Below are 20496 nucleotides of genomic sequence, written 5' to 3' on the forward strand. Positions count from 1 at the left end.
TATCCCCAACCCTTTTTATTATTCATTTTGAGACAGGATCTTGCTAAGTTGTTGAGGCTGGCCTCAAACTTAGGATTGCTAGGATTACAAGTGTGTGTCACCACACCCAGCTGAACTATGTCTTAAAAGGATAAATTTTATTATATGTAAATTATACCATGATAAACTTTGTGTGTTACTGGGATTGGAACCCAGGGCCTCATGTGTGCTAGGTAAGCATTTTACCACTGAGCCACACCCCAGTCCCCAGATTAAAATATTTAAAAAATCATATTTATAAATAGTCAAAATTTTTTGGTACTGAGAATGGAACGCAAGGGTGCTTAACCACTAAGCCACATCTCCAGCCCTTTTTATTTTTTATTTTGAGACAGGATCTCACTGAGTTGCTTAGGGCCTTGCTAAGTTGCTGAACTCACAATCCTCCTGCCTCAGCCTCCCCAGTCGCTGGGATTATAGGTGTGTGCCACCATGCCCAGCTAAATAGTCAAATTTAAAAAATATGAACAAGACTGAAAAGAAATTAGGCAAAAACGCTCCACCTTGAGGGTATAACTGCTTTGTGGTAAGATCTCAGTATTTGAGAATTCTTCTTAAAGTTCCCCTCTGTACTCAAGTACCAGTTGGAGCAAGAACTAAGGAAAAGCTAAGTTCAAGGGTCTGGCTCACAACCCACCCCAACTGCAGCAGACTTATCCGCCATTGGCTGTGCCTGGCCCAGGAAAGGCCATTCTCCCACATGGACTGGCCCTTGGCATTTCAGAGGTCCTGGCTCCCTTATTTTTTGGAATTTTCCCTTCTTAGCCCCCCAACTCCTCAAAGACTGCCCTTTTCTCTTTACTTCCTACTGCTGCTTTGACTCCATTAGACCCTGAACTCCTGAAAGAAAAGGAAGAACCTACTTTTCTGTGGGCTGAGAAGGCTCAGTGCCAAGAGACCACGGTCAGTTCCTCAAGACTCACTTATGAAACTCCTGGTCTTGGGAGGAATGGAGCTTGGGACAAATACCAGCTTGCACTGCCCCTCTCCAACTCAGTTATTAATAACTTTACAAGGGGAGTGAGTGGGTAGGCCACTGTTTCAGCAAGAGTGGAACAGGAATAGCTTGTGTGCTAATGCACATATCGCGCCTCCCAGCCAGAAGGCCCACCCCATGGAGCACAGGAGAGCCCAGAATAGAAAGCTCTCTTCAGCTGAATCTGGGAGCTTGCCCCACATGTCTGCAGGGCATGGGACAACTGCCAGCATTAGCTTCCCAGACTAGCTTTGGTAACCCAACCCTTTGTCTTAGTAATTACTGAATCCAAATAGGCTTTTTTTTTTTTTTTTTTTTTTTTTTTTAGTTGTTAATGAACCTTTGTTTATTTATTTATATGCGGTGCTCAGAATTGAACCCAGTGCCTCTCACATGCTAGGCAAGCGCTCTACCACTGAGCCACAACCCCAGACCCCCAAATAGGCTTTATAGTAAGGGTTGCGAACGACAGGATTTTCAAAACTGGGAATCACAGATTCATACAAGGTCAGCATTTTGTGTTTGTCTTTTTATTTAAAAAAAAATTTTTAGACCCTTTTTTCAGTTGTCAATGGACCTTTATTTAATTATTTTTTTTATTTTTATATGCAGTGCTGAAAATCTAACCCAGTGCCTCACACACGCTAGGCAAGCGCTCTACCACTGAGCCACAACCCCAGCCCTGGTCTTTTTATATTTTATGTGCTGGGGTCTGAACCCAGGGGCATTCTATGACTGAGCTACACTCCCAGCCTATTTTATTTTTTATTTTGAGACAGGGTCTTTCTAAGTTGCTTAGGGCCTCCCAAGTTGCCGAGGCTGACCTCTAACTTGCAATCCTCCTGCCTCTGCCTGAGATCACAGGCATGAGCCACTGCATCTGACTTTGTCTTTTAATTATTTTTATTTTTATTTTTTAATTTTAATTTTTTTTTGTGGTACTGGGGATTGAACTCGGGGCCTTGTGCTTGCAAGGCAAGCACTCTACCAGCTGAGCTATCTCCCCAGCCCTAATTTTTTTATTTTTATTTTTGCAAATTTAAAAACAAACATTTTTTTTAAATGAACCCGTCTTTTGTATCTGGCTTTGTGTGTGTGTGTGTGTGTGTGTGTGTTTTAGGTTTTTTTTTTTTTTTTGGTACCAGGAATCTAACCCAAGAGTGTCTTATCACTGAGCCATATTCCCAGCCCTTTTTATTTTTTAATTTTGAGACAGGGTCTTACTAAATTGCTGAGGGTCTGGATACATTGCCGAGGCTGTCCTCAAACTTGTGATCCTCCTGCCTCAGCCTCCTGAGTTGCTGGGATTACAGGCCAGGGCCACCACACCCAGCTCTGGTTTAGATTTTTAAATTTTGTGCGCAAGTGTGTTTAAAAGAAATGTATCAAAGAAGTAAAATAAAATTGAACAGTCTTGTGTTAGTCAGCTTTTTGTCACTATGACCAAAAGACCAGACAAGAACAATTTGGAGGAGGCTCACAATTTAGCTCACAGTTTCAGAGTGGGAGTCCACGGTCAGCTGACTCCATGGCTCTGGGCGGAGATGAAGCAAGAACACCATGGCAGGAAGCATGATGGAGGAGCACTGCTCTGCACATGGCAGCCCGGGAGCAGAGAGTTAAAGGAGCCAGAGACAAAGTATAATCCCCAAGGGTGCGTTCAAGCTATGCTCAACCTGCCTACAGTTACCACCCAGTAATTTATTCAAATCATTAATCCATCAAGTGGATTAATTCACTGATGAGGTTACAGCTCTCAAAATCTAATCATTTAGCCTCTGCATTGCCTAACATGAACTTTTCAGGGGACACCCCATATCCAAACCCCATCAAGTCCCAAAGGATAAAAATAACTAATCATCTTCTCCTCCACCTTTGTTTTCTGTTGCTATAACAAAATAGTTGAAACTGGATAGTTTATTTAAAAAATAGTTTATTTGGCTTATGGTTCTGTAGGCTGCCAAATCCAAGAGTATGGCACCAGCACATACTGGGCATCTAGGGAGGGCTTTTCTTTTGTTTAGATACACATGACAGTAAGAGTGTATTTTGACATATACACACATGGAATATAACCTCTTCTAATTAGGATCCCATTCTCGTAGTTGTGCATGATGTGGAATTTCACTGGTGGTGTATTCGTATATGAACATACGAAAGTTGTCAGATTCATTCTACTGTCTTTTCTATTCCTATACCCACTTCCCATCCCTTCATTCCCCTTTGCCTAATTCACTGAACTTCTATTCTTTACTCCCCCCACCCCGTGAGGGCTTTCTTGCTGCAAAGAGGACATCACATCACATGGCAGAGGAAGAGGGTCTGTCTCTCTTCCTACATAGACAATAATGCCATCATGTGGTGCCCCACCTTCATGACCTCATGTAATCCTTATTACTTCCCAAAGGCCCCAACTCCAAGTCCATTAATGTGAATATAAGAAATAAATTTCCAACCCATGAATTTTGGGGAGACACATTGGAACCATAGCATCCCCTCTGATTCCTTCCTTCACCATTCCACTTTTGTTAGACTTTTAAGAAATGGAGAAGTATAAAGTACTATGAATAAATACACACACGCTAACACACATGTGCATATTCTAGTCACACTGCGCTTCACTTTGCTTTCTTGATTTAATATGTTCTTAAGTCTGATTTACTTGGAACTCACAATAAGCCTACGTATGTGCTGCAATTGATTTAACCACTCGATGGATTTAGGTTTATTTACAGTCTTTTGCTAAAGCGAAGGATGAACTGAAAGTCACAGCGCCCTTAGCTTGTGGTGGTGACACAAGCCAGGACGAGTGCTCCACCGCTGAGCCTCATCCCCAGCCCCGACACTGATCCTTTTAAATTGGAAAGCTCCTGAGATTTAGGACGGTAATCCGGACACCTGGACCGTCCTAGTTTTGTCCTAAAACTAGTACTTCTTCCCAAGTAAATTCCGCTCTCGTGCCTCGGTTTGCCCTAAATCATCGGTGTGAATTTACGCATTTCCTCTCCGGCGGAGGTCAAGTTTCTCCAGGTTCTCAGTCGGGGCAGCTCAAAATTCGGGTTGACAGTCGATCTGACCAATCAGCGTGCGGTGGGTGAGCAAGGAGGCCCTTCTGAACGCGCATGCGCACCGGTCTTCCTCCGAAGATGGGCGGCTTCCGTATCTTGGGCCGCTGCACCGGTGGCTGGTGGAGGGGCCTGGGGGCCCACACACCGCCCAGGGACGCAGGCTGTAGCGCCAAGTCCCGGTGATTAAGCTCCCCCACTTTCGTGTAGGAGGAAGGTTAAGACAGGGGGAGGGGGAATGTACAGAATAAGGATTTACGTACATTGTAGGTTCTAATCCTGGTTCTGCTGTGTGACCCTAAGCCAGTTCCTGGGCCTCTCTGAACCACAGATCCTTCGGCTGTTAAGTGGAAGTTAAAAGTCGAAACTCAGTTTTCAGAAAACTCAACTCGGGCATTTTGAGGCGTTTGGAGACTGCAGGAAGAGGTGGGTGGAGTTAGAAATGGGATGTATTTCGCCGAACCAGTGATTCCCCTGTTGCTTCTCCCACCTCTTCCAGGCATCGTCTGCAACCACAAGGCTCCAGTAAACGGTCGGGTGTCCCCCGGGACCAGCCCTTCCCTGGGGTGCTGCAGCTAAAGACCCTCAGCAGGGAGGAGCTGGTTGGTGTGCTGAGGGAAGCCGTGGTGGACAAGAAAGGTGAGGGATGGAGGGACAGCTGTACAGGGACCCAGGAACGGAGCCTGCCACTCCTGAGCCAGCCTTCTGGGGTGTTGGCTCTCCACTGCAGCCCTGGAACCAAATCCTTTTCTGTTTCCTACTGGCAGCATAAACTGCGACTAGCCACATAATCTCTCTGAGCCTCAGCATTATGGGGACAGTGTTGGGGGTGTAAATAACCACAGTCTTGCCAGTAGTAGGCAATCAGTAACAAAAGTTGTTGTAATAATAAATTGTTTATTGATTGTCAAAATACAAGCTTTGGAGTCACATGTATCTAGATTCTGTAAGCAATTTGCCCTGTGGCTTTTGAAAAATAACCCAATTTCCCTGAACCTTCGATGAGTTGTTCATGTCCTCAGCTACGTACTGAACGTGTGCCAAACCACTGTCCTGGGTGGGCTCTACAGTGCCTGAGAGAAGTGGTTCCTATCCCCAGGGAGCCTACTTCTAGTGGGAGAAATGGCTTAATCAGCAAGTAAGTAGGTTGCTATTGATCAGTGCTACGAAGGAACTGAAACGCAATGTTATCACGCCTGTAATCCCAGAGACTCAGGAGGCTGAGGCAGAAAGATCACAAGTTGGACAATTTAGCAAGACCTTAGGTCAAAATAAAAAAATAACAAGGAATGGGGATGAAGCTCAGTGGTAAAGTGCCCCTGGGCGCTCAATCCTCAGTACAAAAACAAAAAAGAAAGCTGTGTGTGGTAGCATACTCTGCCTGTGATCCCAATGGCTCAGGAGGCTGAGATAGGAGGATCCAGCCTCAGGAACAGCTGAGGTGTGAAGCAACTCAGTGAGACCCTCTCTCCAAATAAAAAATACAAAAATGGGCTGGGGATGTGGCTCAGTGGTTGAGTGCCCCTGAGTTCAATCCTTATACCAAAATGAATAAATGAATGAATGAGTGAGTGAGTGGATGAATGAATGAATGACAACCCAATAATAATAAAGGGGAGTGCTGGGGATAAGGCTCAGGAGTAAAGAAAGTGCTTCTGGGTTCTATCCCCAGTACTACAAAAAATAGTTAATCAGGGTATTATGATGGCAAGGAAGTGGGTGGGGGACACAGTACATTGGGAATTTGCACCTCTCTTTTATAACACTTGAGCCAGGATGATATGGAGTCAGGCCTGTGAAAATCTGGGGCAGAGGAAACAGCAAGTGCAAAGGCCCTGAGGTGGCAGGGAATTTGGCTTATGTCAAGAATAGGAAGTTCCGTTTGGAGTGAGGTTGATAACTCCTGTCTGAGAGTTCTTGTGGTGTCCCATGCTAAGATAAATGGGAAAGTGCTTTGTAAATTCTTAAGTGCTGCATAAAGATTGACCATTGCTTTTGCTACTGTTTTTGCAATGTACATTTCAGGACCCCTGCTGACACTGAACAAACCCCAGGGTCTGCCAGTGACAGGTATGAGCAGGGGGTGTGGGCAGGAAATGCAGTTAAAGGGGGTTCCATGTGCCTGAGAGAGGGAATATGAATAAAAGGGGATGGTGGAATTCAGCTTTGGCTTCTGGCAGCAACTTGTACTTTTCCCTCTTATTTTCCAGGGAAACCGGGAGAGCTTACATTGCTCTCGGTGCTGCCTGAGCTGAGCCACTCCCTGGGACTCAGTGAGCAGGATCTCCATGTTGTCCGAGCAGCTGGGAAGTAAGTTATACAGGTGGGGGATTTAATTATTTGACAGGTAATATATATGAAATTCCAGGTAGGGCACCAGGTATTTGGTAGCCACTTAGCGATTGGTACTTATTGTTGATAACTGGCTCTGAGCTCCCAGGGAGCAAGAGCAAAATGAGAAACACAGTAAGCTATCTAAGTCTTGCTGTTCAACAAGGGGAGATCTTACCTGTTTATCAGGAGGTCGCGGTGATAGTCTTGGCATTTCTTTTTGCCCTTAAGTGGGTCATTGTTCCTTGATAGGGTCTCCTTTTTTGTGAATGAGCCCAAGGTAACTTTTCTGATTTGTCCTGTTCTTATAGGGAGGCCTCTGGGCTGGTACTTCTTTCTAGTTGTCCCCAGACAGCAAGCCGCCTCCAGAAGTTCTTCATCCACTCAAGGAAGGCCCAGAGACCCACAGCCACCTACTGGTGAGAGTGAGGGGAGGCTTCTAGGGCCACGGAAAGGTCCCTGCAAACCACGCTGTGACCCTCTCCTACCACCATTCACAGTGCCATCACTGATGGGATCCCAGCTACTTCGGAGGGGAAGATCCAGGCAGCACTGAGGCTGGAATGCTCTGATGGCCTCAGTCTTGTGAGTCAGGGTTTGACAGGGAGGAGGAGGAGTCCCAGGTACGGACTGGGGTAGCCGGCTCCCTTGTCCCCTAACATGAGTGACCACTGCCTGTACTATGAGCCTGGCCCGAGTCTGTTAGGAGCGGGGTGTAGCTCCCAGGCGTGTGTGAGGCTTGCTCATTCTTGGCTGACACCACAGGTAGTACCAGTGAAGTCCCCATCCCGAAAGGACATCTTGGAAGGGGTCAGAAGGACTCACAGCCACTTCCGTGTGATGGCCACAGGCTCAGGCTGTGCCCTGGTCCAGCTGCAGCCACTGACAGGTAGGTCTGGAGCCTCAGCCAGCCTTTAGAACTGTACTTGGATCTGGGAGGCAGGGGGTGGGATGAAGAGGATGATTCCATAGCAGCTGGGGGGGCATTTGAGGAACCAAGGGTATAAGTGACCACTCCAGTGTCACTCTCCACAGCTGAGTAGTCCTTATTGCCAGTGGATGCAGCCATCCAGGGTTGAGCCCCACAGGCCAGGCACATTGCCAGCTGATGGTCCTGAGCTGCTCCTGTGCCCTGCCCTGGAGGCAGAGGCAACCTCACTGCCTCCTTGTGACCTGAGAATGGGGTGGTGTTTCCCCAGAGGGGAGCAGGGGGCAGCAGTGGATGGAATGAAGAGGAACTGCCTACCCATCTCTCCCATCTCTGTCACCCAGCGTTCCCTGATCAGCTGCAGGTGCACATGATGCTGCAGCTCTGCCCTCTGCTTGGGGACCACACCTATTCTGCTCGCATGGGCACAGTCCTGGGTCAGCGCTTTCTGTTTTCAGCCCAGAGCACCAAGCCCCAAAGACAGGTACCCAAGCTCTTACTTCCTTCCAGGGTTGAGGGTGGCCAGCATCTCCAGATACTAGCTATGCAGCTTGGGACTGGAAGGCAGCCCTCTTGGCTTCCAGGGTTGTCTATACTGCTATCTTGCTGTGTGGCTTAAATACCCTCTTTCTTGGGCTTCATTCTGCCCATTTGTTTAATAAGGGAGTTGGTGTGGCTGATTTCTAAAAGCCCTTCTAAGTCTGCCATTCACAGGTTGTGTATATGAGGGCACATCTACCAACTCTAACAAGTAATTCTGACGTACAGTGATCTAATGCTTATATTAAGTCCTGTTCATGGTAGTGGGTGTGGAGTGGGCTTTGTTCCAGGCAGTCTCTCAGGGGCCCAGGCTGTTGGTAATCCAGCCAGATGATGAGAGTGTAGGTTCATATAGATGAGGATTTTATGGACCAGGTCTGGATGTGGCATGTGTGCTTCCACTCATACTCCGCTGGCTAGAGCTCAGTCACATGGCCTTACCACACTGCATGAGGAGTTGCAGAAGGGATGTATTTTAGCTGTGCGCTCAGGAGAAAACTGGTTTGGTGGACCCCCGAACTAGTGTGAGAATGTGTATGCATGTGTGTCTTTGTGCAGAGAAGAAATAATCATAGCTGCCGGCCAGGAGGGGATGGGGAGAGCAGGAGGGAGGAAGTGCTCTCTTCACATTTGGTTAGAGCTGGTGCTTAGCTGGTGGGAACATAGGTGGCTTAGTACTCACTCACTCCTCCCCAGGTCCTGGATGAAGCCCTCCTCAGATGCCTGCACCTGACTCCCTCCCAGGCTTCCCAGCTGCCCTTACACCTCCACTTGCACAGTCTTCTCCTCCCAGGCCCAAGGCCCAGGGACACCCCCATGGAGCTTCTGGCACCCCTGCCCCCTTATTTCTCCAGGACCCTACAGTACCTGGGGCTCTGCCAACATAGGCCTCTCTTCTTGACCCCCCAGCTGGACACAGAGGGCAGTGAGGGGAGGGGGCCTGTGACCAGCCAGGTCCAAAGAGAATGAAGTCAGTGTTCAACATGGTAAAGGACATGTTTTAGGGTCCTGGCTCTGCGGTCAGGCAAACCTGGCTAGGCCTCTTGCTTGCTGTGTGGTGTTGGGCAAATGATTTCTCTCTGGACTTGATATAATAAAAGTTCCTACCTCATGGTCTGGGTTTGAGGATTTGTTGAGAAAGTAAATGTTTACTGTGGACCATGCTTTCTACTGATCTGAATATATGGTCTTTTTATTTGGCAGTTTCTATTGTGAACCTGACTAGAAAGAGATGTTAGATTTTTAAAAATTGTGGCCAAAAAAAAAAAAAAAAAAAAAAAAAACATTTCTCCCTCTTTTGAGATGAGGTCTTGCTATGTTGCTCAGGCTGGCCTCAAGCAATCCTGCCTCAACCTCCCTAAGTAATTGTGTACTTAATGTATTATATAACCAAAAAAGGTTTCATCTTCTAAAAGTGAAACTTCGTACCCACTGGACACTAACTTATCATTTTCCCTACTCCCAGTCCCTGGTAGCCACCATTATACTTTCTATGAAATATCTCCATCTAAGTGGAGATATTAGATCTTTTACTTTAAAAAATTGTGAAGCTGGGTATGGTGGTGCACACCTATAATCCCAGAGGTTTGGGAGGCTGAGGCAGGAGGATTGCAAGTTCAAGGCCAGCCTTAGCTATTTATTGACATCCTAAGTGACTGAGACCCTGTCTCAAAATTAAAAAAAAAAATAGATTAAAAGGACTGGGGATGTGACTCATTGGTTAAGCACTGCTGGTTCCATCCCCAGTACCAAATAAATAAATAAATAAACAATAAAATAAAAAAATTTTGAAATAGCTGGGCTCAGTGGCACTTGCCTGTAATCCCAGTGACCTGAGGGTGGAGGATCATAAGTTCCAGGCCTGGGGAACTTAGCAAGACCCTATTTCAAAATAAAAATAAAACAGGCTGTAAATATATGTAGCTCAGTGGTAAAGTATACCTGGGTTCAATCCCCAGTACCAAAAAAAAAAAGTGACATAGGGCCTGAGGGTGTAGCTCAGTGTAGAGCCTGTGGTTAGCATGTACGAGGCCTGGGTTCTATCCAGTGTCCCCACACAAAAATTTTTGAAGTATATCAAATATATTGGTGTGATTTAAAGACTGACGATAAAATGATACCCATATAAACCCCAGTTGGGGCACAAAATAGAAACTCCCTTTCCTTTCTGCAAAGTAACAATTCCAAACCCTGACCCCACTTTAGAATCCTCCTCCAACAGGAAGCTTAATCCCGGGACTTCCCATGATTCTGCAGCTCAAAGGTTCTGGCTTACTTGGCTTGGCATGGAGATCCTGACAGCAGTACTTGTTTATTTTTGCAGTGCTAGGGATTAAACCCAGGGCTTCCTCACGTATGCTAAGCACACACACTACCACTGAGCTATACTCCCAAGCCATCAGTCTTTTTAAAAAAGATCCCAAAGGTGTTCTGTTCAGTCTAGGTTAGAAGCTACTACCCTAACTTGGGAGGATTCTTTCCTTGCTTTTCTTTTTAAGTTTTACCACATGCTATTCCTAAACAATACTCTTCATTTTGCCTCCCCCCCACTTTGATACTGGGGATTGATCCCAGAGGTACTTTACCAATGAGATATCCCTAATCCTTTTTTGTTTTCAAACAGTCTCACGAAGTTGCCAAGGCTGTCCTCTAACTTGTGATCTTCCGGCCTCGGCCTCCTGAGCTTCTTGGATGACTGGTGTTGCTCTACCATGCCCTACATTTTTGCCTATTTTTGAAGTTTCCATAAAAGGGCTCATGCTGCTAGGTATGGTGATGCACACCTGTAATCCCAGTGATTTGGGAGGCTGAGATGTGAGGATTACAAGTTTAAGAACAGCCTCAGCAACTTACAGAGGCCCTAAGCAACTTAGTGAGATTTTGCCTCAAAATAAAAAGGGCTGGTGTCTTAGTCAGTTTTTTCGTTGCTGTGACTAAAAGGATCTGATCAGAACAATTTTTTTTTAAACTCTTATTTGTTTATTTATTTTTCATGTGGTGCTGGGGGTTGAACCCAGTGCCTCACACTTGCCAGGCAAGTGCTCTACCACTGAGCCACATCCCCGGCCCTGATCAGAACAATTTTAGGAGGAAAAGTTTATTTGAGGGCTCACAGTTTCAGAGGTCTTAGTCCATAGAAGGCCAGCTCCATTCCTTGGGGCTCCGGGTGAGGCTGAACTTCGAGGCAGGAGAGTGTGACAGAGGGAAACAGCTCACACTGTGATCAGAAAGCAGAGTTTCTACTTTCCAGATACAAAATATATACCCAAAAGCCACGCCCCAATTCCAGTCTCCTCCAGCCACACCCTACAATTTCTGTTACCACTCCAGTTACCACTCAGTTAATCCCTATAAGGAGATTAAATCACCAATTGGGTTAAGGCTCTTACAACCCAGTCATCTCTCCTCTGAACCTTCTTGTCTCATATCCAAACCATAACAGCTGGGGATGTGGCTCAGTGGGTAAGCGCCTCTGGGTTCAATCCTCAGGACCAAAAACAGACAAAAAAGGACTCAGGTTGTGTGTATTCTTTTGCAACCTGCTGTTGCTCCACGTTGTGACCTGCACTTGTGTTGTGTGGCATGTAGCTGGAATTCCAGAGTTTGAACAGACCACAATTACCCATTCTACCAGTAATTGGACAGTTATATCTTTTGGCTGTCACCACAAAGCTGCTGTGAACCTGCTTGCACTCATTTCCTGGATTAAGGAGGAGAGAATTTCTGGGTCAGAGTATTTGTGTCTTCAGCTTGACTAGTGTCAAGAGCTGCCTAGAGCTGCCCTAACGAATTACCACAAGCTTGAGAAGCTTGTAACAACAGAAGTGAACTTTCTCCTTTTGGGAGACCAGAAATCCCAAACCAGGGTTGTCAGCCCTTTAAGGGCTCTAGGGGAGAACCACTTGTAGATTCTTCTGTGGCTTCCAGTATACTGTACCAATTTGTCTCTTTTTGTGTGTGTGCTGGAGATTGAACCCAGGGCCTTACACATGCTAGGCAAGTGTTCTACCACTGAGCTACATCCCCAGCCTTTCTTTAAAATTCTGAGACAGATTATCACTCAGTTGCCAGGCAGGCCTTATACTTGTAATCCTCTTGACTTAGCTTCCCAAGTAGCTGGGGTTACAAGCAGCCACCACCACACCCAGTTTCACATGGCCATCAAAGGAGTTAAAAATGTAACACCCTGGGCCACGTGCAGTGGCGCATGCCTATAATCCCAGCTACTTGGGAGGCTGAGGCAAGAAGATTCCCAAGTTCAAGGCCAACTTAGTGATACCTTGTGTCAAGATAAAAAATAAGAAGGGCCTTCACCTTATAGAAGAAAAAGTAGATCCAGATCTTCAACATGTCGGCTTAGGATCAGACTTCCTTAACAGGACTCTCATAGCACAAGAAATAAAAGCCAGAATCAATAACTGGGATAAAAAAGCTAAAAAGCTTTCTCTCAGCAAAGGAAACTATCAGCAATGTGAAGAGAGAACCTACAAAATGGGAGAAAATCTTTGCCACTCATACTTCAGATAGAGCACTAATCTCCAGAATATATAAAGAACTTAAAAAACTCTACACCAAGAATACAACTAATCCAATCAACAAATAGGCTAAGGAAATGAACAGACACTTCACAGAAGAACTACAAGCAATCAACAGATATATGAAAAAATGTTCAACATCTCTAGTAATAAGAGAAATGCAAATCAGGTTGGGGATATAGCTCAGTTGGTAGAGTGTATGCCTTGCAAGCACAGGCCCTGGGTTCAATCCCCAGTACCACAAAAAAAAAAAAAAAAAAAAGAGAGAAATGCAAATCAAAACTACCCTAAGATTCCATCTCACCCCAATTAGAATGGTGATTATCAACAATACAAGCAACAATAGGTGTTGGCAAGGATGTGGGGAGAAAGGTACACCCATACATTGCTGGTAGGGTTGCAAATTAGTGCAGCCACTCTGGAAAGCAGTGTGGAGATTCCTCAGAAAGCTTGGAATGGAACCACCATTTGACCCAGCTATCCCACTTCTTGGCCTATATCCAAAGTACTTAAAATCAGCATACTACAGAGATACAGCCACATCAATGTTCATAGCTGCTCAGTTCACAATAGCCAGATCGTGGAACCAACCTAGATGTCCTTCAATTGATGAATGGATAAAGAAACTGTGATATATATACACACACACACATACACACACACAATGGAATATTACTCAGCCATAAAGAATAATAAAATTATGGCATTTGCAGGCAAATGGATGAAGTTGGAGAATATCATGCTAAGTGAGATAAGCCAATCTCAAAAAACCAAAGGACGAATGATCTTGCTGATAAGTGGATGATGACACATAATGGGGGGGTGGGAGGGGGGACTGTATAGAGGGAAAAGAGGGGTGGGAGGGGTGGGGGGGAGGAGAAAATAACAGAATGAATCAAACACCATTACCCTTTGTAAATGTGTAAACAGAAACAACATGTATCCCATTTGTTTATAATAAGAATAAAAATAAAAAATAAGAAGGGCTGGCTATGTGGCTCAGTGGTAAACTCTTTCTGGGTTCAATCCCCAGTACTGAGAGGGAAAAGGGAAGGGGAAAAACAACAACAACAACAACAACAACAGGGGCTGGAGGTGTGGCTCAGTGGTAGAGCGCTTGCCTAGCATGTGTGAGGCACTGGGTTCGGTTCTCAGCACCACATATAAAGAAATGAGTAAAAAAATAAAGGCCTATCAACATCTAAAAAAAATGAACAAAATGAAAAAAAAAAAAAAAAAAAAACCCTGGCATATTGACTATGTGAAACTTGAAAGGCAGTACTATGAAATCACTTTAGGGCTGGACACGTAGCTCAGTGGCAGAGTGCTTACTTAGCATACTGGGTTCCATCCCTAGTATGCAAAAAAAGAAAAACATCACTTTGACCTTTGTACGGCTTCTTAAAAACAGATATGACTCAATTCCCATTAGAAATATATAGCATCCCTACTTATAAACAAGAAGTCAAAACCAAAAGAATTCTGTGAAGACCTTATTAAAATAACTCCAGTGCTGGGGATGTAGCTCAATGGTAAGAGTGCCTGTTTAGGATGTATGATGCCCTGAGATCCATCCCAAGCATGGCCAATAAATAAATAACTCCTGTCTTTTAAGCCTCCCTGCATAATTTAGTAGCTTTTTCACAACTATTCTTTGTCTGAGCCAGTAACTGACTCTAACTGCCTTTTTGGGTCTTCATTTATAAGGGCTCCCATGCCAAGTCCTGTTAATATAGCTTATGTAATTTAGTTCTCAGATCCAGTCAGGACCTAAGAAAATGGAAGTAGAGTTTTTTATCTCCTGTCATCTTTTCTGATTCTTACAAAGATGTTTATTGTTGGGCTTAGGGACCAATCAGATAATCTGGGGTGATTTCATCTCAAGATCATCAATTACAAAACTCCTTACCTGCTTAAGGACATACATGCAGGTGACAGGAGACATATCTTTTAGGGGGCCGCCATTCAACCCACTACAACTAGGAGACACCAGATTTTTCCACATGGGCGTGTTTTGTTGGGTATCTCATTTTAGCTGACATTGGCTCCTTGCTGATAAAGGGACAGACCCATAGCCTGTGAAGAAGGCTGGGGTTTCAGCAAGGTCTGCCCTTTCCCCTGTGTTGTGTAATAAGTGTCCCTGTGCCCACTGGATGTCATTCTGCCATCCCAGCTCAACCTCTGGGGTTGGGGTAGGGACTCAAAGTTGTCAGCAGTTCTGGCAATGTGTCCCTGACTTTTCACTGCCACGTGATCTTGGGCAAGCCACATCTCTGTTTTCAGACTGTTTCTTCATCTGTATAAGTGAAGGCTCTTTCCCGACCCCCACCTAAAGATCAGAGATACCAGGGAAGTATCTTAACAGAAAGCTCCTTTTCTGTCACTAGGTAGGAATTAAGGCTGCTGTTAGCTCTTGCTCTGGGCTGTAGGGTAGAGGCTTCACTCCATCTGTTCTTCACCCAACAACAGCGGTGGAGCCAAAGCCTACCATACTTCATTTGCTCCTCTTTATTTGGTACTGGATCCAGGACAGAGGCAGTGGGGAACAGAGCAGGTTTTCCCTAGCCTCGTAACCCCCATGCTCCCCAGCTTCTGGCAGGTATCAGTAAGGGGCAGGGATATAGGGAGGCTCAGCCTCTTCACAGGGTATGTCTCAGCCTTGGGTTTGTCGCAGAGTCTTGCCTTGAACTTGCCTTTGACCTTGACCTTCCTATGGGTGCTGGGAAGAGTTCCGACTTCAAGGGTCTGAGGCCACAAGGCACTGCCAGGTTGGGAACCTCGAAGGTGCTTGGGAGCAACAGCCTCGGTGTGAAAGGAGGGGAGAAAGGGAGAGATGATCAGGAATCTGTATAGGAAGGGGTCTCCAGGGGGATAAGCCCTTCCCTTGGGTCTCTGGGCAGGCTGAGAGCTGCCTGTGCCCTCCAGCCTGACCCCAGTGCTCAGCACTGTTCACCAGGGTATGAGTCACAGATCCAGGCCCACCTTTCTTGGCTTCGGGATGCTGGGTGCCATCTTGAGGTCAGAATCAGGTGGAACAGAAATCATAACCTTGGCCGTAGGTAGAGTCATCAGGGCCTTGCCTGTGGCCGATAGGGCCTTAGAGCCCACCAGTTTGCTGGGCTGCATTCTGAGGACGCGCCCCTGGGGTTGGAGCACATAGGGAGAAGGCAGCCGTGCCTTGGCGTGGAGGCTGGGGAAGTGGTAAGGGGCTGTGGGAGCAAGGGAAACTATGAGGGCCTGGGGAGAACCCAAGGCTGACCAGCTACCCTGCTGCCCCACAGGGTAAGTGCAGAGGGTGGGGAGGACAGGGTGGGATGAGGGCAGTGGAACCCTCCCGGTTCTTCCTCCAGAGGCAATGGGAAGAATGCAGGGTTTGGAGTCCAACAGACCTGGGTCTGCATCCCAGCTCTGCCCCTTCTGAGCTGTGCAACCTCAGGCAACTTCCTTAAACTTTCTGCTACCTCGGCTGGAAAATGGGGACAATAAGCACCTATCTCACTAGGTTGTTGTGAAGACTAAAGGAGCTGGTTAGGTAGTGGTAGTGAACAGTTAAGTGTCTACTTTTTTCTCCAAAGGCCACTCTGCATGGAAGCAAAGGCAGAATACGCCTGTGACAAAAGCTTGGACTCTGGGGACAGAGCACTCTGGGACTGAGTCTGGACAGGGTGACTACTCTGAAGAGGACAATGCTTACTTGGCTGTATATTATAAAAGATTAATTTGTGAGGAGTAGCTTTTTCCCTGCTATGGTGGGAGGGCAAATCCAAGTGGTTGAGAGGGGCTTAGAGAACAGAAGAAATCATCTTGGGATACTGGGGTGTTTAGGGGAGTGCTGTTACCCAGGGATTGGGGTCATCCTCATACTCAATGGCAATCTATTCAAGGGATGGTACTGTCTGCTCCCACTAACACAGGTCATGGTAAAAATGCAGCCCATTTTGGTGTTGGGGGAGGGTCCCACTTGTGGAGGTTGGGGCAGACCAAGGGCTGTGGCACTTTTTGCCTTGCCTTTCTTCCCCTTCCCGGGGATTGAGGTGGTAGCAGTAGAGTCTGGCTTCTCAATGTGCCCCAGGCTCCTGGCCCCAGCAACTTTCCTAGAAGCTGACCTGTGGGTTGGGGTCCCCATGTCCTTGCCTTCCCCAGAGCCTTGCTGGGTCAGCAGGTGAGGGAGTGATGGGTGGACCCCCATCCGCCTATGACACAGTGCCATGGGCTTCTTGATGGTGGAACCCTCCACCAGGAGCCGGATACCCACATACTGGGGCACCTCCACGGCAAGCTGTGGGCAAGAAGAAGAGACAAGGCCTGCTCAGTGGTGTTGGAATCCCTGTGGACTCCTTGCAGCAGGGCAGAGATGGATAGAATTCATCTCTGAAGCACCTAGACATGTAGAATGAACAATAAAATTAGAAATTTGCCATTTTGAAACTCTAATAAAATAGGTAAGAATCAAAACTGAGATGAGAAACAGGAAGCCCACCTTTGTCCTCTTAAGAGATCTACTACCTAGAGGGATCTAGAGTCATAGAACCCCAGGGATTGGTAACCCAGAAGAGGAGAGGAATTCCAGCCATGTCTCCACACACCTACACACCCACTGCTCTCAGGCTGCTCCCAGTCATGCGGAATATGTGTGTTTCTGTTCTACAAGTCACTGCCAATGGATACCTTACTGATCTGAGATGATCAGAATCTCTGCAGAGAGAATTTGAGTTATGACACCTACACAACATGTTTGGATCCTGCCTGGAACCTTATGTGAGCCCAGGTCATGAGGGAGCAGAAACTAAGAGCCTTAAAGAAGGCACAGCATGCCTGGTATGGTTATATGCACCTCTAGTCCCAGCTACTCAGGAGGCAGGGGCAGGAGGATCATGAGTTCAAGGCCAATTTGGGTAACTCAGCCAAACCCTGTCAAGAAAGAAAGAAGGGAAGGAAGGGAAGAAAAGGAAGGGAGGGAGGGAGGAAGGAAGGAAGGAAGGGAGGGAGGGAGGGAGGAAGGAAGGAAGGAAGGAAGGGCCATTCTAACTGGGTACAGTGGCACATGCCTGTCATTGCAGTGACTTAAGAGGCTACAGTAGGAGGATCACAAGTTCAAGGTCAGCTAAGGGTCTTGCTAAATTGCTTAGGGCCTTGCTAAATTGCTAAGACTGGCTTTGAATTCACAATCTTCCTGCCTCAGCCTCCTGAGCCACTGGGATTACAGGCATGTACCTCCATGCCTGGCAGAAACCTCATTTAATAAATGTAGACTGAACATTAAAATTAGAAATCAACCATTTTGCAATGCTAATAAAATAGGTAAGAATCAAAACTGGATATCAAAACAAGTAGAAAGGATGACAGGAAAATGGGTAATTTGCAGACAGCCAAAGTACCATCTTACAAAGTGCTATGTTTGGATATGTTTTGAGTGTCCCCCAAGGGTTTATGTCTTGAAATATCATGGCCATAGTGAGTTATTAAGGGGGGGACACTTAATTTGACTATGGTGTTTAGAGGTCGGGCCTTTGGGAGGTGATTAGGATTTAAAGTCATCAGGGTAGAGTCTGCATGATTGAATCCTGGTGGTACAAGGACACATATGCAGGTCTTTCTGTTTCCCTGTTTCCGTCTCTCCTCTTGCTCTTTTTTATTTTTATTTTTATTTTTTTTTTGGTTCTAGGATTGAACCCAGAGATTCTCTATCACTAAGCTACATCCCCATCCCTTTTTAAATTTATTTATTTATGGTACTGGGGATTGAACCCAGAGGCAATTTACCACTGAGCCACATCCCTAACCTTTTTTTTAATATATATTGTTTTAGTTGTAGATGGACACAATACCTTCACTTTATTTTACTTTTTATGTGGTGCTGAGGATCGAACCCAGGCCCCCACATGTGGTAGGTGAGCACTCTACCACTGAGCCACAACTCCAGCCCCCCAACCCTCTTTTAAATTTTTATTTTTTGTAGTTGTAGATGGACAGCATACCTTGTTTATTTTCATGTGATGCTAAAGATCAAACCCAGTGCCTCATACATGCTAGGCAAGCACTTTACCACTGAACTACAACCCCAGCCTCCCAACCCTTTTTAGTTCTTTTTTTATTTTGAGACGGGGTCTCACTAAGTTGCTTAGAGCCTAAGTTGCTGAGGTGGCCTTGAATTTGGATCCTCCGGGCTCATGCTCCTGAGTTTCTGGATTATAGGTATGTGCTGCTGCTCCAGGCTCTCTCTTTTTTTCTTTTCTTTTTTTCTTTTTTTCGTGTGTGTGTGTGTGGTGTTGGGGATGGAACCAAGGAACTTGTGCCTGGTAGGCAAGTGCTCTATCACTGAGCTACATTCTAGTGCTTCCCTATCTCTTGACACGTGATGCCTTATACCACCTTGGGACCCTGCCAACAAGAAGACCAGAAGAAGCAAATGTGGCTTCTTGATCTTGCACTTCTAGAACTGTGAGCACAAATGAACCTTTTTTCTTTATAATTTTTCCAGTGTGTGGTATTGTTATTATCAACAGAAAATTGACTAATACATAAAATAATTAATAAGGAGAGGAAGCAGCTTCTAATGGAGAGACCTGGTAGCCACCACCTTAACCCATGATCAAATTCAGCATCACTAATCAATCATGAGACACTCTGACAGCAGTTTCCTTGTGATGTCACAAGAGGTACCCAGCATCACCTCTGATGGTATTTTTGCCAAAAATGTTTTACTTGAACCTCATCAAACTGTTTGACCCAACTTCTAGCTTTCAGGATATCCAGATAACAGAAGACCAAGTTAAACAACACCATGGGGAAACAATCAGATAAATCCAGAATGTAGGACAGTTCTACAAAACTGGGACCAGCCTGGTCCCTTCAAAAGATCAAAATGATGGCAGGTGGGGGAAGCAGTGGAGCTGTCCTAGATTAAAAGAGATTAAAGAGACAAAACCACCAGTACAGGGTGTGCTTACACACTGGCCTAAAAAACAAAACAAATTGGTAATAAAAGACATTTGGAGCCAGGTGCAGTGGCACATGCCTGTAATCCCAGAGAGGTTGAGGCAGGTCATATGATCAGCAGCTTCCCTCTCTACAGCCAAACCTTGAAAGAAGCAGAATTCTAGTCAGAAGGTCCTTAACTGCCACAAAAAAATTACTTTAAGAGCTAAAAATAATAGCCTTCCAACTGATATTTTTTTTCTGGTATGGTATTGGGGATTGAACTCAGAAACTCATGTGAGGCGAGTTGCTCTACCACTGAGCTACATTCCCAGCCCTGATTTTTTTTTTTTGGTACAAAGAATTGAATCCAGAAGTGCTTAACCACTGAGCCACCTCCCCACTCCTTGTTTATATTATCTTTAGAGACAGGATCTCACAAAGTTGCTTAGGGCCTCACTGTGTTGCTAGGCTGGCCTTGAAATCACAATCTTCCTGCCTCAGCCTCCTGAGCTGCCTAGCCCTGATTTTTACAAACCCTATCTTATAAGTAGAATTAAATCTCTTTTTGAAACAAGAGGAGTAAAATAATAACAACAGTTGAACATAGTTGTGCAGGCTTGTAATCCCAGCTAATTGGGAGGCTGAAGTAGCAGAATCAGAAATTTGAGGCTAGCCTGGGCAACTTAGAGGCTCTGTCTCAAAAAATAAAAAGGGCTCAGTAGTAAAGGGACCCTCAGTTCAATCCTCAGTAGTCCACATAATAATAAAAATAATAACAGCTGCCAGTAATTGACTCTGTATGCCAGGCACTTTACAAGTGATACCATTTTTCATGAAATTCCTAACAACCTTATTAGGTAATAACAATAGCTAAAGCTTATGCAGCAATTACTGTGTGTTAGGTAGTATTCTAAAGTACCTTGCTTATATCAACTTATTTAATTCCACAAACGTATTTTTGCGCTTGCTTTTTAGGTGAAGAAACAGACCACCTAGAGGTTGGGAAATAGTTCGTTCAGTCATGCAGCTTAGTTACTGACCCGGGATTTGAATCCAAGGATGTCCTGGAGTCCATACCTTTTGAGAAATATTATCCAGGCATATTAACTGATAGCATTAACTCAGCTCATGAGAAAGATGGTAATATCTTTTTTTTTTTTT

The 20496-nt window shown here is 45.6% G+C and overlaps 2 protein-coding genes across 18 annotated transcripts in view; one reads left to right on the forward strand and one right to left on the reverse strand.

Moving 5' to 3' along the window:
• The first annotated feature begins 4148 nt into the window (after positions 1 to 4148).
• Positions 4149 to 8990, forward strand: Rpusd3 (RNA pseudouridine synthase D3). The gene is made up of 9 exons (XM_047534764.1): positions 4149 to 4262; positions 4580 to 4719; positions 6106 to 6150; positions 6291 to 6390; positions 6723 to 6830; positions 6912 to 6996; positions 7177 to 7300; positions 7684 to 7823; positions 8576 to 8990. The coding sequence occupies exons 1-9, from the start codon at positions 4162 to 4164 to the stop codon at positions 8846 to 8848; spliced, it is 1116 nt and encodes a 371-aa protein (XP_047390720.1). The 5' UTR covers positions 4149 to 4161; the 3' UTR covers positions 8849 to 8990.
• A 1937-nt stretch (positions 8991 to 10927) lies between these two features.
• The window catches only part of LOC124971118 (actin-related protein 2/3 complex subunit 4), a 40213-nt gene continuing 30644 nt past the window's right edge, over positions 10928 to 20496 (reverse strand). For 4 of the 17 annotated variants that reach the window (XM_047534900.1, XM_047534901.1, XM_047534899.1 and 1 more), the window contains exons 12-14: positions 16423 to 16693; positions 15397 to 15623; positions 13695 to 15216 (exon numbers count right to left, since the gene is read on the reverse strand). In XM_047534900.1, coding sequence (XP_047390856.1) covers positions 14923 to 15216; positions 15397 to 15623; positions 16423 to 16693 — 792 coding nt within the window. In that variant the 3' untranslated portion in view covers positions 13695 to 14922. Of the gene's footprint in view, positions 11097 to 13694; positions 15624 to 15803; positions 15881 to 16422; positions 16694 to 18450; positions 19496 to 20496 lie in introns of those variants that run through there. The other 13 variants (XM_047534906.1, XM_047534908.1, XR_007106289.1 and 10 more) reach the window with 10 other exon arrangements.

This window comes from Sciurus carolinensis, chromosome 19 (assembly GCF_902686445.1).
Source record: "Sciurus carolinensis chromosome 19, mSciCar1.2, whole genome shotgun sequence".
NCBI classification, from domain to species: Eukaryota; Metazoa; Chordata; class Mammalia; order Rodentia; family Sciuridae; genus Sciurus; species Sciurus carolinensis.